This window comes from Octodon degus, unplaced genomic scaffold, assembly GCF_000260255.1.
Source record: "Octodon degus isolate 3935 unplaced genomic scaffold, OctDeg1.0 scaffold00122, whole genome shotgun sequence".
Lineage (NCBI taxonomy): Eukaryota > Metazoa > Chordata > Mammalia > Rodentia > Octodontidae > Octodon > Octodon degus.
In genome coordinates, this window is record NW_004524698.1 from 4,877,124 (window position 1) to 4,892,269 (window position 15,146).

Genomic DNA, 15,146 nt, shown 5'->3' on the forward strand with positions numbered 1-15,146 from the left:
CCTGAGGACGGCGATGGTACTTTTCAGGGGTGCTCTGGTTCTTACTTTGAGTGTCACTTCCTGGCTCTGGTGCAGATCCCTCAGCCTGCTAAAACATACCCTTCATCTTGTTAGCATAGACTCCTGGGCTTCCACCTCTGACCTTTGGGCCTTTGCAGAACAGATCTTAAAACAGTCCTGCGTGAGACACTGTTGGGGGCTCTCCGCCTCCAGCTAGCCTCGTGGGGGGCAATGGTATTGGGTGCAAGGTCTTCAGCTGGATTCTTCTGAGTCTTTAGTGTGTGGACAGATTTCCTGCACTCTCTTGTATATGACTATTTGGGTGACTATTATAAAATAATCCTATAAATTATGTACCTTGTATTAAATTGTTCCACTTGCAAATCCCTGACTACTACAACACTCAGTAATAAGAGGAGACAACTTTTCATTAGATACTTTGGCAAAGATAATCCAAAATCATAGGTAACAAAAAATAATTTTATTTGGTTTTGAAATATTGATACATTTTTAAAATGTTACTCTGTAAATTAACTTTAAATAAAATAATACACAGTGAATACGAAACTTAAGCCTTCTCAATGTGTGAAATTATCCCTTAAACTTTATTGTTCCCACTAAGCAAAACAGTACTTTCCATGAGTCTGAAATTTCTGTGTTATTTGTTTTCAGTACCAATCCTGAATTGGAAAAAAATGAGGTATTTCATTTAAATTTCACACTGGGCTATAAAATGCATAGAAGAATTGAACTAGACAAGGTAACAAGCTTGTCCAAATGAGCAACACATATTACAATATTGAAACTTCTGGCTTATTAACTTTCATTTTTCACTACATTGAACACCTTGATTTCCACAAGTCTATGTTTTCTAACATATTCTAATACCTGAACAAAATTTTACACAATGTATGAGTAAAGAATATTAATGTAAAGATGAAAATAAAAATAAAATTTAGGTAGTCTTAATTGTAAAACCTGAGAGATCTAAATCACAAAATATATGTTTTAATAGTATCACAAACTGTGTGACTTTGAACTTCACCTCTAGGAGACTCAGTTTCTCATCTGAGTAAAAAGGGTAAGATATCTAACCTATGCATTTCATAGTAACTGTAAAGGTAAATAAGGTAATGTACATTTCAATCCTTTGCAAGTACAAGAAAATATTTGCTGTTATTATCCCATACAAATGCTGGAAATATAGGCACAGCATAAAGTCTTTTCAAGATGCAACATAACAACTTACATTTAAAAATATACCTTTTAAGAGCCAGGGATATAGCTCAGTGGCATAAGTGCCTGCCTGGCAAGCACAAGATCATAAGTTTAATCATTGATTCATATATATATATATATATATATATATATATATCCCAAATTAAATGTAACTTAACATTTATTTAGCCTATAAATATACTTGAAACCACCCATATCAAAAAACATTAAATCCCTTTATTTTCTCTTCTCAAGTAAAAACTGTCAACTAAGAGTTAATATCTGTGTACTTTCTTCCTCAATGCTCTGAAACCTGGCTGTCAGCTTCATTGCAGTCAGTTACTGAAAGACAGCTTCAAGAAATTAACAGCTGGCTTCTTCCCAATTCTTGCTTTATATTACCCTCAAAGACTTCAAGTACCTCTCACAACTATTCTGGATTCTTCAAAGTGACAATGCTCTTTTGCTTTTTATTTATGATTACTATTATTTTTTATTTTTACTGTTTCAGCTTCTTGTTTTTCCAATGCAGGTGCTGCATGAGGCTGCAGCCTTGGGACTCCTTTTGGTGCATCTTACTTTAACCCAACACACTCCAACAGACTCTGGTACATCCTAATTTAACCCAACATGCCCCATGTCTGTCATCATCTCTGTTTAGCCAACATCCAAATCTATGTCTTCTTTCCAACCTTCCCCTTAAATTCTAGTTCTCAATTTCCATCCATATGCACTTTATTCTGTAGTAAGGTGAAACTCATTATCTTTTTCCTTTGTCTGAAACCCCCTCCCTGACTTCATTGCTACTCTTGGTAGATACCTAAGCAGCAACTTTGGGATCACCAATGATTTGCCTACTCTTCCTCACCTCTCAATTCTATTACCTACTGAGTCCATCTCTCTGGTATCTCTCTCTAATTCATCTACTCTATTCTTCATTTTATCTCCCACTCCTTTATTCAAACTTCATTCTTTTTTGAAATATGTAAAAATATTTCATTTAGTCTATTTCTGTCTCTCACAATATAAATCCATCATATTAGATAGAATAACAAGGAAATAAAAATGCTCCTCTGCCTTAGATGCCTACTAATTGCCTGGAAAATAAATTCCACACTTTTGACATGGCATCTGAGACTCCTACCAATCTATTTCAAACTGATTTTCCAGTTCTCATTCTGCCCACACTGTTCTGTCTCTAGGACATTGTATACATTTCCAGAGTTGCATGTTCTGTTTCATGATGTTCCCTCACCACTATGGTTGTTCATTTGTCAAAAGCCTACACATACTCTGGACCTACGAGTCATTTTTGCTGTAATATCTTTTCTGTCCTGCCTTTTGGGTAAAATTAACTACTTTATTCAAGTACTCTTCTATTGCTATGAAAATTAAATTTCAGATGTAAGGTTTATTTCCTTCAGTACACTGGAGTCAAAAGGAAAAATTCAGCTATTTTGGTTAGTTTACGCTTAACATCATACCTAACAAATAGTAAATATCCAATCAATATTCAACAAATCTATTCCTGATCTGTGCAACAATGAGAACATTTTATAATCATCTTCATCTATACAACATCAATTAAATAAAAATCACTTAAATTTGGTAACAATAGTGCAAATATGGCCTAAAGATGAGTTGTCCATTGTAATCCTCTGTTTTACACAAATCAGCTAACTTTTCCCTTGCCATCAGTTTTGCAGGAAGATGAAGTCATGTAAAAATCCAGTCAAGTATCTGTGAAATACATAGAAATACAGTATGAGGCTCGTGATAGTAAAATTAGAGTATCAAGGTAAGAGTCATAAAATCCATTAAATTTTTGAATATGTTACAAAACTAAAGACATTATAAAAGCTAAAAATAGTAATTCAGTTAAAATAACCTTAGGGAAAACTTCATATACAGCGTACTAAAGAAGTAGTACTGAATCACTATCATATATATTTTTGTATAGTTCTTTTTTTTTTTTTAATTTTATTTATTTGTGTGTGTGTGTGTGTGTGTGTGTGTGGCCAGCTCGGCCCACCAGGGGGAGGGCTGGCTGGCATGTGGTGCTGGGGGATTGAACCGCGGTCCCTGTGCTTTGCTAAGCTTGTTCTGAGTAGGCGCTTTAGACCACTGAGCCATCTCACCAGCCCCTGTATAGTTCTTAAGAAACCACCTGTAGAGGGCTTGCGGGTGAGCTCAGTTGTTTAAAGTGCCTGTTTGGGCAAATTCAGTCAGGCACAGGAGACTGTGGTTTAATCCCCAGCTCCACAAGCCACACCAGACCTGCCCTTAAGGCAGCCTGAGCTAGCAAAAACAAGCAAACAAAGAAAACCAATCCTCCAATTTTAAGGCCAGCTCAGAAGCACTTGCCTGGCAAGCGCAAGGTCCTGAGTTCAATCCTCAGTACCACAAAAAAAAAAAAAGTAATAAACATTATTTTACTTATGATATTATGCTGAACCTTGCTTTCTAACTGTAGATGATGCATCAGGAAACCACCCATATCCTGTGGGTCAAATGTATCATCTGGTGTCTTATAAAAAGGAGTTTAATTGACACAAAGACATACCATTCATTTCTGTAGTCAGTGTCTGAATTTATAATAGGACAAGTAAGCTGCTGAGACAGGTATTATGTGCCCCACAAAAGTATTTACTATACAGTTCTTTAAAGAAAACTTTGGTCAACTCTAGTATAGATAGAAGTTAGAAATACAGACCCGGGAATGGTGTCTCTGTAATCCCAAGCACTCAGGAGTCTGAGGCAGAAGAATCATTACAAATTCCACATCAGCCTGGGCTACAAATTGAGCTCAAGGCTAGCCTGAACTGCATAGTGAGACCCTGTCTCAAAAAGACAAAAAAAGAAAATAAAAAAGAATTTAGAAATACAGCTGAAAACTAAGCTAGCTTCCCTATTTCTGGATTTCTTATTATTCTAAAATTTAAAATCTTTATGCAAAAAAATCTGCTCAAAGTCAAAAACTTGAAGGTATAAAGATATTATAAGGGCTGGCAAGATAGCTCAGTGGACTAAGCGCCTACTTAGGCAAGCGCAGGGACTGGGGTTCAATCCTCGGCACCACATACAGTGCTGACTCAGCCCTCGGGCACACTGAGCCTGCCACCAACTAGGCATGGCAGAGCACACCTGTAATCCCAGTGCTGAGGAGGCTTAAAAGAGGAGGATCACTGTGTGTCCAAGCTGCAATGTGAGACACTGCACAAAATACATTTAAAAAAGAATAAAGACATATATTATGATAGAAAATGTAAAGATGTCAAAGACACAGAGACAAAGATCATACTTTCAAACTTTCAATATAAGCCTGCCTGCTTGGTTAACTAGAAAAACAAGTGGCTATTTTTTTTTTTTTTTAAATAACAGAGTATGCCACAGAAAATAAACTTTTTGGCCACTATTATGTCACTAAAATAGTTGAAATTTAACTCTTGTAGGAATAAAAAAGGCAAATTAGTATTAATTTTAAAATGAAGGAAAGGCTAAAAGAGAGCAAGAGTGAAGGAAAGAAATGGGAAGTGGGAAAGACACTGGAGATAAGACAGGAGAAAGAATCTACTGTACCTCATTCTCTAACTGATATGAAGCCAATCTGTGTACCAAAATTAAAGCCATCTCGGACACAGGAGAAAAACTTTTCAGGACAGCAGGATGTACAGAGGTTGAGATCTTGATTCTGGTCCTGAATATTGTGTGGAAGAATTCCTCCTTGTTCTAGAAGAATCCTTAAAGATTTTTCAAAGAATAGCAAGAGTTTATTTTACCAATAGTCAAAGCAATTATGAAAAACATTAAGATATTGCTGTTAAAAAAAAAAAAGATACTGCTGTTAAAAGAGTTCCAGGAAGGATCTACTTGAGGTAACGTGAATTGTTGCTCACTCACAAAACATGGACAATGTTGTGTCAGGAACTGACAGCTTTTATCACCATTTGCCACCTAAGTTCATATACAGCTGTATAAACTTCCATATTGTCCTGAAGACATGAGCTGGGGTATATATCCTATAGTTCATGAGCTGGGGGTACATTCTATAATTAAAATCAAGTGCTAGGGGCTGGTGAGATGGCTCAGTGGTCTAAAGCACCTACTTAGAACAAACCTTAGCAAAGCACAGGGACCGCGGTTCAATCCCCCAGCACCACATGCCAGCCAGCCCCGCCTCCTGGTGGGCTGAGCTGGCCACACACACACACACACACACACACACACACACAATAAATAAATAATTTTTTTAAAAAATCAAGTGCTATTTAAGGAAAAAATTATCAAGTTATTAGAGCATTCTGGACAAGATTCATTTGTTTCAGACAGTGCTTTTTGGTCATTTAATCTTATATCTTTTCTACCTGTGAACCAGATTTTTCTTTTTCACCAAAAGTCTGTTTTCCATTTTATAATATCAAATATAAGTATTAGTAATAATTCTTCTAGCACTCATATTTAACAATCAGTTTCTGTCCTCTCTACTTTTGAGAATGAGCCAAATCTGGGGAAGGTTTTGCTGGGAATAGAAATACAATTCAAATCAGATGTCAATTTCTCTCTCTAGAAATGACAAATATTTTTCAGCAGATATTAAAATTAAAATTAAAATTTCACAGGTTAAAATACTGGAAATACATAAAAGTGGCTATTTATACTACCTTTTTTTTTTTTTTTTTTTTTAGGGAAGGGTCTACAGGGTGCTCAGGCTCTCATTACTAAATCGGACTCATAGTGATCCACCTGTTTACAGCCTTCCAAGAGCTGGGATTACAGGTGCACGCCACCATGCCCAGTCTCAATTGCCATCTCAATGTGCCCTGGGGTTGGGGCCAGCACTGAAGGCCTGGAGATCGAACCCCTGGCCCCTGTGCTTGCTGGCAGGTGCTTTAATCTGTTGAGCTATTTGGCCGGCTCTCTCTAATATTTTTTCTAAGCAATATGCTGCTCTGGAGAATAAAAATATTTTGGAAATAGTAGCTTCATGATAGCTCATTACATTTAAGATAATTTATCTGAAGAATGACTGTGAAATAAAGTATATACCACTTTTTCTACAGTTTAAGCATGTTTCTTTAAAGGTCAAATATTTGTTCCTTCATTTTTATATCACTAAGAGATACCAGACAAGAAATTTTCTGTAATTCAAATTTTAAAAATAAATTACATTTAAGTAAGTTAGTTACTCAAATACCTATCAGCTAAATTGTTTTTGGCGTTACATTTTTTCCCTAAAATAATTTCCAGTTCAGAACTAATAAACAATAATTAAACTTGCAGTTCTAGAATGAAATTAAACATACCTGGTGGCTTTACGGATGTCAACGTAGGGATTTGGTGAGTCAAACAGTCGTACACATGTAGGATGAAGATCATGAAATGCACTTGCTGATTCTCTGGGAAGAGTAAAACAGCAGGGTCCTACTGAAGGTCCCAGTACAGCAATAATGTCTTCCAAACTACAGCCATATTCTGATATCATAGCCTTTACCGTAGCCATAGCAACACCTAGCAGAGTACCTTTCCACCCTAGTAAACAGAAAGGAAAAAAAGGTTAAAACATACAATTTCAAGTGAAATCTCTAAGTTAAAAATGAAGAACAGATTGCATATTTTTCAAAATCCAGATGTAATATTAATCAACATTATACTAGTTTTTGAATAAAATTTTACTATACAAAGCACCCAACACAGACATTCAATGCGAGTTTCCCTGCACTTCCTTTTAGAAATGTTCTACTGTTTAGTTTCTACTCAGATCATATTTCCTCTTTTTTTAATCCAAAAGAACTGAAAGTAAGATCTCTAAGAGATGTTTTCATACCCTTGTTTATGGTATCATTTACACTATTTGCAAAAACAAATCCATAAAATATACAATTTTAACAACTTGAAAAAATGTAGTTCTTTGAAATCATTATGTATTCAATTTCCAGGACTTTTTTTATTTTTTTGTACTGGAAATCAAACTCCAGAGCTCACGTTTGCCAGGCAGATGCTGTGCTACTGAACTATATTCCCTGCTCCAGGGCTTTATCATGCAAATGTGAAGCTTATCTATTAAATAACAACTTTTCTTCTTCCCTTAGCCTCTGGCCACAATTTTTCTTCCTGTTTCCAATAACTTGAACATTTTAAACACTACATATAAGTGGACTCACGTAGTATTTATCATCTTATGATAGGCTTATTTCATTTGGCATAATGTTTTAAGGTTCATCCATTTGGCAGAATGTGGCAGCAGAATTTCTTACCTTTCCAAGGCTGAATAGTTTCACTGTATATATAACATACAATTTACATTTTGTTAATCCACTTATTTGTCATTGGACATTCAGGATGCTTTTACCTGTCGGATAGTGTAAATAATGCTACCATAAACAGGGGTGCGAAACTATCTCTTCTAGATCCTACTTTTAGTTCTTTTCGATAAATATCCAAAAATAGAATTGTTGCATCACATGGTGATTATTTTTAAATTTTTGAGGAAACACAATAATGTTTATCTTCAGAATTTTTAATGTATTTTATGTCTTCAAAATTTTTAAAGAGGAAAATGATTATTTATGCTACACTGTTTTATTTAGTAGCTGCACCATTTTTCATTCCCAATAATAGTGCAATAAGATTCAAATTTCTCAAAACTTAATACTTCCTACTTTCTGGATCCTTATTTTGTTTTGTTTTTATCTTAATTTTAGCCATCCTAATAAATTTCAGATGAGATTGTAGTCATCTGAATTGTAGTCATCCGATTTGCATTTGTCTAATTATAAATGATACTGAATAACTTTTCATGTACCTGCTGAACATTTACACATTATCTCTGGAAAAATAACCATTCCTTTGCCCATTTTTAAATCCAGTGTTTTTCCAGTGTTGTAGTTTTTTGTTCTGGATATTAACCCTTTATCAAGTATATGATCTTGGGGCCGGGGAGATGGCTCAGTGGAGTAAGCGCTTCCGTGGCAAGCACAGGGGCCCGAGTTCAATCCCCGGTTCCGCGAGAAAAAAAAAAAAAAGTATATGATCTGTAAATATTTTCTTCTATTCTGTAGGCTGCCTTTCCACTCTATAAATTACATCCTTTCATACACAATAATTTTAATACTAATGATGTTCAATTTATTTGTTGCTTTTGTTTAGAATATTTAAGAAACCACTGTCTATTCCAAAATCATTAAAATTTACTGTAATAATTTTCCTAAGAGTTTTGTAGTTTCATTTCTAACATTAAAATCTTTGATTAACTTTTACTTAATTTCAAAATATGATGTAAAAGGTGCAACACAATTCTGTACATGGATATCTAATTTTCCAAGCACTTTTTGTTGAAGAAACTATAGAGGATATTTGTTGAAAGGTATTTCACTACACTCAAATGTTTCTTTTTTGGTTCTGCTATTCCAATGATTTATAAGTGTGTCTTTATACTAGTAGCATACTATTTTGATTGATATAACATTTTATAAATTTTATTTTTAAAGAGAATGCAAACATAGTAAAAAAATTTACTAAACAAAATGATAGGAATTCAACAGTTGATATATTGCATATTGTCATCTTCAGATTAGTTGTTGAGATTGCCAGACATAAGCATGCAAAATTGGTCAAAAGTTAAAAAAAAATAATTTAAGCATCAAGCTCCTTTCAATAGACCATCAGAAATCAACAGTACAACTACCCAAGCTAGCCTATGTATATATGTATATATTTTCTTTACTCTTCCTTCTTTCAGTTTTCCTTTCTCTCATCCCAGCCACCCCCTCCCTCTAAACAGTCCCCTTCCCTTTCACAGTAGCTAGTGTACCTTTCAGATCCCATTTATTCTTTCAGGTTCTTATATTAGGCAGACAGTACAATGTTTACACATGTAGGTTTGATGTATTTCTGAAAAGTATGGTCTCTACTTGTATCCATTTACCTATAAGTCTTGAGTTTATCTTTTATTATAAATGAGTAATACTCCACTGTATAAAAATATCACTCCTTACATCCATTCCTTAATTGATGGTCATTTGGGTTGTTTCCAAGATTTACCTATGACAAATTGTGCTACAATACACATGGGTGCATGTACATTACTACAGTGTAATGCTTTAAGTCTTCTAGAATAATACCAAGGAGGGGAAAAGTTAGGTTGAATGGGATATCTAATCCTAGTTTTTTGAGAAATCTCCACGCCTATTTCCATAGCGGTTGTACCAGTCTACCCTCCCACCAACAGTGGGAAAGTGTTTCTTTTTCCCTACAGTTCCTTTGGCATTTGTTATTGGTTGACTTCTTAATGGCAGCCATTTTTTTCTGGGGTTATATTCCTTGCTCATGGATAGGAAGAACCAGCATTGTGAAAATGGCCATATTCCCAAAATTTTTATACAGACTGAATGCAATTAAAATTCCATTAGTATACCTCACAGAGCTAGAGAATGCATATCTAAAATTCATCTGGAGGGCTGGAGAGATGGCTCAGTGGTCTAAAGCACCTACTTAGAACAAGCTTAGCAAAAGCATCAGGGACCGCGGTTCAATCCCCCAGCACCACATGCCAGCCAGCCCGCCCCCTGGTGGGCTGAGCTGGCCTCTCTCTCTCTCTCTCTCTCTCTCTCTCTCTCTCTCTCTCTCAAATAAATAAATAAATAAATAAATAATTTAAAAAAAAATTAAAAAAAAAATAAAATTCATCTGGAACCAGAAGAGACCTAGAATAGCAAAAGCAATCCTGGGCAACAAAGGCAAGGCAAGAGGCATCACAATGCCTGACTTTAAATTATACTACAAAGTTACTATGATAAAATCTGCATGGTAATTAATTAAATAATTAATTTTAAAAGATCAGCATGGCATTAGCAAAAAACAAAAAAGACCTAAGGATCAATGGAACAGATTAGAAGACACACACCCAATTATAAATGCACTCAGCCACCTTATCTTTGACAAAGGAGCCAAACATTTTCACTGGAAAAAACATAGCCTCTTTAATAAATGGTGCAGCAAGAACTGGATTTCCACAGGCTAAAGGCTAAATAAAATTAGACCCATGTCTATCACCATGTATTAAACTACAGTCAAAATGTATCAAAGATTTAAATATTAAAACAGAAATACTAAACATACTGGAGGAGAAAGTAGTTAGAAATTTTGAAGACATAGGTGTAAACAGAGTTCATAAACAAATACCAAACTGCACAGAAATACATCAAAAAATCAACAACTGGAATCTCATGTTTTTGAAAAGTTTCTTCACATCAAAAAATCACCAAAAAAAAAAAAAAAGAAAACCCATCAACTGGGAAAAAACTGTAGCTAACTGTCCCTCAGACAAAGGCCTTTTATCTAGAACATATAAAGTATTAAACAAAAACTCAGGCCCCAAAAATTTAAAGACCCAATCCAAAAATGGGCATCTGAGATGCACACAGACTTCCCTGATAAAGAAATACAAATGACAAATAAATATATGAGAAAATGTTCAACATCATTGGTCATTTGAGAAATGCAAATTATTTTTTAAAAAATGTATTTGATACAGGGTCTCACTATGCAGCTCAGACTCGTGGTGATCCTCCTGTTTTCAGCCTCCCCAGAGATGGGATTACAGGTGTGCACCACCACACCTAGACTTGGTGGCCAGCTCAGCTTGCCCAGGGGCAGGGCCAGCACCCATGCTGGGGAAAGATGCAAACATTGAGAGCGACATAATTTTGTAATAAGTTTTTTAAATCAGAAATGTGAGATATACAACTATGTTCTTTTTCAAGACTGTTATGAATAGTCAAAGCCTCTCAAGATTTCTTGTGACTTTTCCGTACTACAAGATAGGTATAATCTTTAATGCTTAATTATACTTACCAGAGTGTGCAACCCCACATGCCTTTTTGACAGGATCTGCAAAAACTATAGGTATACAGTCAGCACCAAGAGCTGCAATTGTGACTCCTCTCTGATTTGTGGTTATTGCATCATAAAATTCAGGCTCCTTTTTCCCCATAATCCAGACTTCTTTGGCATGATCAATCTAATACCAAAGATATGAGATAAAAATAGTTAGAAAATGAGATTTCTGGGGCCGGGGAGATGGCTCAGTGGAATAAGTGCTTGCCTGGCAAGTGCAGGGGTCTGAGTTTAATCCCTAGTGCCACCAAAAGAAAAAAAAGAAAGAAAGAAAGAAAAAAGAATATGAGATTTCTCATAAGTGAAAGTACTTACTGAAAGTACTTACTTCAGTACAAAATTATATGATTAGTATAAGGGAACTAGAAACCAATAAATATACCAGTTCTAGATACAGCAAAATATGCAATGTAGTATCTCTTACATATTTCACTCAAAGGAAAGCAGACTTAAAATTTCAATGCAATCCATCATGAATGGAGGAGGTCCCATTAAAGATGAATAAATCTTTACTTGCAACATTTTCCACGAAGTGTAAATTCATTCATAAAGAAAGTTAAATGATCAGATCAATAATAATTTTACTTCTCCAAACTCAAGTATGAGGTATGATTGGAAATCACAGTGAATGTTTAAATTTTAAAAATACACATTGCTATTAATCACCCTCAAAATACCATTGTCACTTCAAACATCCCATCATTCTTGCCACTTTCTGAAGTATTTTGGGAAATCCTTTTTTTAAGAATGTCTTTAGTTGTGCCATTATGGCTATCTCATTGTCCTGAATTAACTAAAAACATTTACCTTTCATGGTCATTCAGATGTTGGGGGAAAAGCTAGAAGGACACAGTGATATATCCAGTGAATGAGGACACATGTTTTTACACTCTTTCCTTTCCATTGGGTAGAACTTGGCAGCAGCACTTACTAAATTTTTTAATCACACCTCATAAAAATACTCTGAAAAAAGCAAGGGCAAGTGTTTTGAGGAGGATTAATGACAATGTGCCACTAATTAAATTGTTCAATTTAAACATTCAGTGTATTCAATCACATCCCAATAAGCTAGAATTCTGTGAGGAAGAAAACATTATCCCACCTATTATGCCTCTAAGTCATCCTCCTGTCAACTTAGAAAATTATGACCTTTGTCACACACAATTCAGGAACTATATAGAAGGGAGGTGAAGGGAGGGGAAAAAACAGAGGGAAGGGAAGAGAACGGAAGAAAAGAGAAGGGGAGAGAAGGGGACTGGAGGGGGCGGGAAACAAAATACTCTCTGAGAATTAACCATACTTTCAGAACTGAGAAGTATCAGATAAAATGTTATCATAGAGGGATATGATATACAAATCTAAGGAAAACAACTACAGCATTATTAGAAGCAAGAGTACCAGCTAGAACAAAAAATATACTTGAGATTTTCCAAAATACAAAACTAAATTTTACCTTTACTCGGTAAAATTTCTTTGCATTAAATCCTGCAGCGTTCGCCAACCTACGCAGGTTTTCTTGAACAACTGTCTTGGGATCTCTCCGTTTGTAACTACTGAAGAGATTGAATGAGCTAAGTGTTGGTATGTAAGATATCCCTCCTGTTCTTGTAGTGAATCCATGAATGAAAATGTCTGTTGAAGATAGATAGCAAACATTAAGAAAATGTTCTACAAAAGACTATAAAGCAGGGGCCGGGGAGATGGTTCAGTGGAATAAGCACTTCCCTGGCAAGTGCAAGGACCTGAGTTCAATCCCCGGTTCCGCAAAATAAAAAAAATTTAAAAAAAGACTATAAAGCAGTATATAAGCCAGACTCTCCAGTTAGACCTTTCTCATCATCTCAATTTGTACTTATTTATTCAGCTTCTAATTTTGACAGCACTTCCTTCCATAGGTTATTATATATTCCTGTTCCTATGGAATTATTGTTGTTTACAGAATATCTTCTATCTTTTTGTTATAACCAGTGGAATACAGAACACAGTAAGTACTGTTTAATCAAGAAAGAACATTTAATATAATTTCACTTTTCTGTGAAAGTGTCAATGAGTTGAGGCTTCAGAAGTAGAAGATTTTCAGGGTAGAGACCTCACTTTCAAAAAGGAGGGTTGGAGGATTTGCCTGAAAGCTGAATTTGGATGAAGCAAATTGTTTATTTAGGATGGCTTTGAAGGAGTTATCCCTTGACACCCTTGATTCACAAAGCCAACTACAACAACTGAATGATACCAAAAAACTGACACACACAAAAAATTAAGATGACAATAGTTAACCAAAGAAAAGATGGAAGAAAGGTGATCAACCTCTGAAGGACTGGATTTTCATGTACAGCAAAAACAACAGACAGTGTTGAATATACCTGGGATCAAAGGAGATGTAATAATAGTTATTTTTCCATTCAGTTCTGGTAGACTTCTCAAATACGTTTCTATTTCATCCTGGATTTTTTCTACTTCAGGAGCTGTGATCACGTTTATCTCAGTGGACTGCTTCAAAAAACCATCCTTTACCTGTAAATCTTCAAACTCAAAACTGTAAACCTCAGTGAAGAGCTGGTCGATAAAAGCCTTCATTAATTTTTTCCTGTGTACTGGTACAATCACCTTAATGCTGCTCAAATTTTTTTCATCAATTTTTTGCTTAATCATATACAAAGAGGCAGCAATGCTCGGATTACTAACAATCTCGAAGTCACTCAAGAAAGCTGAAAATTCATTTCTTGTTTCCAATTCACAATTATCATGTTCACTATCCCATTCACGGCTGATGTTATTGCAACATATTATGCAAAGGAACTGGGCCTTGCCAGCATAGTGGTATTGGACAGCCTTCAGTGTCTTCAGCAATGTCTCGGTACAGTTTCCCTGAGAGTTCAATTCCAAGCCATACAGATCAATCAAAACTGCTTCTGCCATCCTCCAATATTGTTTAAAGTTCTTCAAACAGTACTTCGGTACCAAACAAACAACCTCCAAACAAAAAGAACTGTAAACAACAATTCAAAATCATCAATCCTACAACAGAAATCTGTAATGGATGAAAAAAAATTTGCATTGATCTAAAAAATAACCAAAATGGTAAACCTAGAGTCCTTTCAGAAAATCTAGTCTATTTGTCATCAGAGACATATGACAATATTTTGTGAAAATGTAGGTATGTGCATCTTTCTAGCAGAACAAAAGTCTCTGTGGGTTGTTTTATTTTCTTTATATAGCAAATTCATTAGGAAATACTTGCCTTAGACAAAGTCCATTTATAATTATAGCCTATTGATCCATGTGACACATCAGTCCCAGCATGATTATCATATTAGGTTACATGGAAGTAGTAGACCTTCCATGCGAAATAGGCTTCAAGCTCACTAGGTTAAACTGAACTGAACCTGAAAGTCCCATTTTTATGGAGGGCAACGCTGAGATGAATAATTTCCTCTCAGAATATTCACAGCACTCCACACTTGTTGGCCACGACTATATGAGAAACTCCAACTTTGGATCAGATGGGTTCCACTCTTTTTTTTTTTCAGTCGTTCGCATTTTCTCGCCTTCTGCCCCGTCCCCCCGCAGCCAGGCTGCGGTTGCGTGCCGCCACCTCTCCTCCTAACCTCCGCTCCCACGCACCCCTCCCGCTCAAGTTTATCCATCTGGCCCGCGGATAGGGACTGCGACCCCAGCCGTCCTCCCCCGCACGCCGCCAACTTGCATACGACGCCCCCGCTCGGTCCCGACCCTTCAGCGCCGCGGGGCCAGGCCCAGCCCACCCTCCGCCGAAGAGATTCCGACCTTGGAGAGAGCGCTGCCCAGGTCGAGTCCCTCGCTTACGCGAGGTTCCGTGCGGGGCTGCAGCGAGCGCAGAGCTCGGCGACGTCCCACCCCGCGCCTGGGGTTCAGCGAAGCCGGGAAGCCGAAAGCCTCTCAGCTAGAAGTGGCTGCCCGCCTCGACCGCCAAGCTGCAACACCTACCTCCGGCGGCCGCCCGAACCCCTTTACTCACCCTTAGCGTCTGCCTAGAAGCCTGGGGACGCCTGAGGGCG

The 15,146-nt window shown here is 36.4% G+C and overlaps 1 protein-coding gene across 2 annotated transcripts; it reads right to left on the reverse strand.

Annotated features, from left to right (window-relative positions):
* Positions 1 to 1,345: 1,345 nt before the first annotated feature.
* Lacc1 (laccase domain containing 1) lies at positions 1,346 to 15,090 on the reverse strand. 2 transcript variants are annotated; one of them, XM_004640278.2, is made up of 7 exons: positions 15,076 to 15,090; positions 13,473 to 14,082; positions 12,566 to 12,744; positions 11,071 to 11,236; positions 6,522 to 6,747; positions 4,798 to 4,958; positions 1,346 to 2,958 (listed from the first exon to the last, which is right to left on the reverse strand). In XM_004640278.2, the coding sequence occupies exons 2-6, from the start codon at positions 14,026 to 14,028 to the stop codon at positions 4,799 to 4,801; spliced, it is 1,287 nt and encodes a 428-aa protein (XP_004640335.1). In that variant the 5' UTR covers positions 14,029 to 14,082; positions 15,076 to 15,090; the 3' UTR covers positions 1,346 to 2,958; position 4,798. The 2 variants fall into 2 exon arrangements, with proteins under 2 accessions (XP_004640335.1, XP_023555962.1); XM_023700194.1 differs by lacking the exon at positions 13,473 to 14,082 and having other exon boundaries at positions 15,076 to 15,085.
* Between the last annotated feature and the right edge of the window lie 56 nt (positions 15,091 to 15,146).